Genomic DNA, 5,017 nt, shown 5'->3' with positions numbered 1-5,017 from the left:
GGCCACTAGATCCCCCCTCAGCCTTCTCTTGTGGAGGCTGAACAGGTTCAGGTCCCATAGCCTCTCCTCGTAGGCCCTGCCCTGCTGCCCCCTGACCATGCAAGTGGCCCTCCTCTGGACCCTCTCCATGTTGTCCACATCCCTCTTGAAGTGCAGCGCCCAGAACTGGATGTAGTACTCCAGCTGCGGCCTGACCTGTGTCGCATAGAGGGGGAGGATCACCTCCTTGGACCTGCCTGAGATGCATCTGTGGATGCATGACAAGGTATGCTTGGCCTTCCTGACTGCATCCCCACACTGTCAGCCCATGTTCATTTTGGCATCAATAATGACCCCAAGATGCTTTTCTGCCTCTGCACTGACAAGAAGGGAGTTCCCCAGCCTGTAGGTATGCTGCTGGTTCTTCCTCCCCAGGTGCAACACCTTGCACTTGTCAGTGTTGAAACCCATCCTGTTCTCATCCGCCCACCCCTGTGACCTGTGTAGGTCCGATTGCAGCCTATTCCTCCCTTCTAGCATGGCCACTTCTCCCCACATCTTAGTGTCGTCTGCAAATTTGAACAGGGTGCTTTTTACCCCCTCGTCCAAGTCACTAAGCTGGTAGTGTTTAAGCGCATATTAGATAAACATTTAGTTGAGATGGTTCAGGCAAGGATGATCCTGCCTGGAGCTGGAAGTTGCACTAGATGGCCTCTTAAGGTTCCCTTCCAGGCCTATTTCTCTAGATCCTCAGGCATCTACATGAGACATTTAATGCAGAGGTGACTAATTAGCTCTGCAGTAAATGTTTCAACATGTGCATGTGCGCCCCTATTAGGGCGCAGGAAACTAATAAACTCCGCAGCAGGGTAATACTTGTAAATACAAGTACTAGCTTGCTGTGGAGTTTTTTGTGTGCAGCAGCACACACGTAGACACTGACCCAGCTGTCTGGGGTACAAGGGGGCTTCAGTGTGGGGGCTGCCTGCTGGCTAGACCCACACTGAAGCTCCCCCATGCCCCAGCCAGGCCCTCCTCAGCACACTGAGCCTGACCAGAGCAGCCCTGGGCTGGGAAGCAGACAACCCAGGTCCACTGCCAGCAGAGGCTGCTCCGACCTGGCTCAATGTGCTGCAATCTGGGCACACATGTAAACAGGGTGTCTATGAGCTTCCCAGAGCAATAAGTTCCCAAGCTTATTGCTGCTCATTAACGGCACATGTAGATGCCCCCTTTATAACCAAGCTAGCTCCAGTCACTGGTGAAGGTGGGATTAGAACCCAGTTCTCAGCAGCCCAGTCCCCCTGGCTCTAACAAGCCAACACTGTCCTCTGACCTCTGCACCTACCAAACGGAAACTATTAGTCCTATTAGTCCAAGAGGGAATCCAACCAGTAATACTTTTGTCTCCTGGGGAAAAAATATCATCCGTATTGGTGAGTGGGTGGTTCATAGATAAGCCAAAGCAAGCCCTTTCTGCTGACTGGAACTGGAGACTCCCTCCTCCCACTAGGAGAATAATACACAATGGTAGCTTACAAAGGTCTGGTAAAGAATAAGCACAAAACATGTTGGCCCAGTCACTGTCCTTTCAGCTGAGAATAGAGCTTGAGAACCCTGTTCCTTAGGCCAACCTTTGGCATAAAACCTTTCCCATGTGTGCACTTGAATTCAGAACCAATCCATGCTTCATCTGAAGTTGTTTAAGAGCACACATCTCTTTCCCCTCTGCCAGTTAACCTCCCTTGCCCAAACAAAATAGCCACTATCAGAATTGCCACACATAGAAAGCACTTTTCCTTAGCAGCTGCTGCTCAGCAAGCAACCATCTTCAAGGAGCTGGCCACAAGAATTCCAACCCCATCCCCATCCCAAAGAGAATTTTATCTTATTTTTGACAGTAGACAGTCATCCAGCACTTATCTAAATCATATTCCATCTACTATCCACCTGTCCAGCCCATAGATGTATTTGCATCCATCTGGAATTCTTCACCATCTTCTCTGAAATGTATTGGCCCCCAAAATTCATGATAGCACCAGCCTTTACAATCTTCTTGTCTAATTTCTCCTCCATTCATAAATTCCAGACCAAAAAAACAAACAAACTATGTCAAAGAGGAATTAAGGGTGAAAGAACATAGCAGTAATGTAAATGGTAAAACATGTTAAAAGCTAAACTGGGTGAGTAAAAGTTGAGATTACACTTAGAAGAGATTTAGATGTTTTATGGTCTGGAAATGAAACAACTTTAACTCTGCTCCGTAGACCCACCATACACTTATGCTGAAGGCATTTTGTTGTGTATAGCCCCAAATATAGGGGCATTTCATATTCCCCCTCCCACCCTCATTGGAGTCACCACAAAGCAGATTTGAGGTTATTTCAATGTCTTAAACGTCAGTCTATCCTGGCAAGGACCTTGTCCATTAGATGTGAAGAGTTACCTCAAAAGTACAATGTCCCTGTAACTATCACAGCCACCACCTGGGTGAACCATCTGTCAAAAACTCCTCGCAAAGCCAAGCTGTTAGAGCAAGGGGCATGCACCATTTCCCTGGCCCACACCCACTACAAAATGGCATCCAGAAATATCTTTTGGAGAGGAATTTGTTAAGAAACAGCATCTCAGAAGCTGGCTAGCAGTCAAAAGGTCTCAAAAGCTGCCTGGGTTCATATGAGCTGCAGGTGCCCAAAGATACAGTCAGCTCCCTAGCCTAATGAGCTCGCTTAACTGGTCATGAGAGCGGTTTGTCACACAGGTGTGGCATTCATGGGGAAACCATGCATACATATATGTCTTATGCTCTAGGCAGGCTCCCACACTATGTGTTCAATGTGGTGCATAGGGCAGGGTAGAGGAGGTGGGCTGGATCACATGTGATGGCTGCTCATGGAATGGAGTGTGTCTCTATGTGCACTAAGCCCACTCTGGGAAGCTTGGGCCCTCAAACTGAACCCTAGCAAAATAAATCTGAAATCAAGGGTTATCACAAACCTATGGATCAATGACATGTCTGGAAATGCATTGGGTCCTACAGACTTTTTTTCCCCCCTTTAGAGCTCCAGGTTGAAAGCCAAAGAGCAAGACTTACTAGTGCAAATCTCCCTGGTTGATTTTATGTCTTTGGCGAGGTGCCAGGGAGTGAAATCTAGCAAGCTAGAATTGCCAGCGTAATGAGCATTAGCGCTACTGTTGGGATGGCATTTAATCAGAATAACCCCTTGAGGCAAGGTAAACATGCCCATATTGCATTGCCTTTCCTGTTTTGTTAGGTAACACAGTTGCATCCTGCTGTTCTGCAAATCATTTCCTCCCCTCTGCCTCCTGGTCCTCCAGCAGACATCAGAGATAAGAAACTAAAACAGGGCAGGAGAAATGGGCTAATGGCAGGAGCTATTAAATGCTCACTAGAGAGCATCCTGGACACGAGGCTTTCTACATGGGAGCCTAGCACGCAACAGAAAGAAACAAGAGCAGGAGCAGAAGGAAGTAAGTGTGGGTTGATCATCAAGATGGAAGTCTTTGAGATTGGGTGGTGAGTTAAAAAAAAAAAAAAATCAAAGCAAAATAAGCTATGCATATTCAACTATATGCAAATCAGGCCACTGGGTTATTTGTATGAGGTCTATAGATTTCTGGAGCTTCTATTTTCATGTGCACCAGATCTGACCCAACAAGTTCTCTCTCTCTTTCACTCCTCAGGTACAGCAAGGAGTCAAGTCACATCCCATTGAGGCTGAGACGCAGCTCACACATCCCCCAAGCTGCTGCTTGTACTCCTAAATATGCTGGCTAGTGCTTTTAGTCTCTGCTCAGCCCCATCTGTGGCTCTAGTTTCATCAGCTATGCTGTCATAAGTGATTCATCAGAACCAGGAGATGGCCCAGGAGACATTTTGTAGAGATGGAGCCTTTCAACCCTCTCGCTGCTGCCCCAGGCTCTTAGTACTGCTTGTGTACATCTCCAGAGTCTTCCCAGCTCAGGTGACTAAAAGCCTTCAGACCTGGCTTACAAAGGGCTCATACCACTGTCATTTGAGAAGCTTAGAGAACAGACCCAAATCCAGGGAGATGTTGACTATCCAAATGGCAGAGGACATGGTCCAGATCCCACAGGAAAGTTAGCCTTGACACTGGGAGAAAGAAGGCAGTCCCCAGTTGAAGGTGGTAGGCCTGAAATCTGAGGGGGCTGCCTCAGTAGATGTCAGCACACCTCACTGGGGAACTGTCCCAGAACTGAGAGATCGACTGCCTGGCAGGGAAGAGTGACCTTCCTGTAGCCCACCAAGGCACTGCTCACTCTGTTTCAGTTTCTCTCTGGATTTTCAAGGGTCAGCAGACAACTCCAGCAGGATCTAGCACTGTGGTGACATATCCCTCTAGCTAAGTCATGCCAATGTTCTGCCCCTTTGAGGGAGGTGCAAGATCCAAGACAAGATGCAATGAAAACTAAAGGAGTGTCATCCATCCTGACTGGACCCAGCTCCTGAGGTGACAGCTCTCTAGTCTCACTGCTCCAAATGTGCCTTCCCTGTCAGGAGACTCAATAGGGAGCCATCTTTTCCTCTCAGCACCCCCTAGCCAACCCTCAGGGCCAAGAACTGAAAAAGTCCTTAAAGAACAAGCCTGTACAAGACCTCAAACAGCTTCTCTTCCCTAGCTGGGCTTGCCAACCTTCCCTGCTGGGTCTAATCACCAAAAAGGGCCATTCAATCCCTAGCTGATGAGAATCAGATGGTGTGAGAGTAACTCACTTGTACGAGGAGAGGCTTAAGTCCAACTCCCTGTAAGGGGCTAACCAGCACGTGGCACAGTTGTCAGTATGCCCTAGATTTCAGGGCAGATTCATGGGCACTGGAGGAGGAGGTGCCAACTAACAGTGTGACTCATTTTGGGGGGCCACAGCCCTAGTAGGGAGAAGCTGGCCTGGATCTCCAAGAGGAAATCGCCATGGTCCAGGTTGTGAAGGGAAGGTAGAAGAGATATTCAAGATGATGACCTGTGTCCTTCAGGAGCATCAGCATCTGCCCAGCTGC

At 48.3% G+C, this 5,017-nt stretch overlaps 1 protein-coding gene across 1 annotated transcript in view; it reads left to right on the top strand.

The window, feature by feature from the left end:
• Positions 1–4,997, top strand: part of PRDX6 (peroxiredoxin 6) — a 47,475-nt gene extending 42,478 nt beyond the window's left edge. The window contains exons 5-6 of the mRNA XM_025213605.1: positions 3,255–3,471; positions 3,685–4,997. Of these exons, the coding sequence (XP_025069390.1) occupies positions 3,255–3,471; positions 3,685–3,716 (249 nt within the window). The 3' untranslated portion in view covers positions 3,717–4,997. The remainder of the gene's footprint in view (positions 1–3,254; positions 3,472–3,684) is intronic.
• Positions 4,998–5,017: the final 20 nt, after the last annotated feature.

This window comes from Alligator sinensis, unplaced genomic scaffold (assembly GCF_000455745.1).
Source record: "Alligator sinensis unplaced genomic scaffold, ASM45574v1 scaffold48_1, whole genome shotgun sequence".
NCBI lineage: Eukaryota > Metazoa > Chordata > Crocodylia > Alligatoridae > Alligator > Alligator sinensis.
This window is presented reverse-complemented; position numbering and strand designations above follow the sequence as displayed.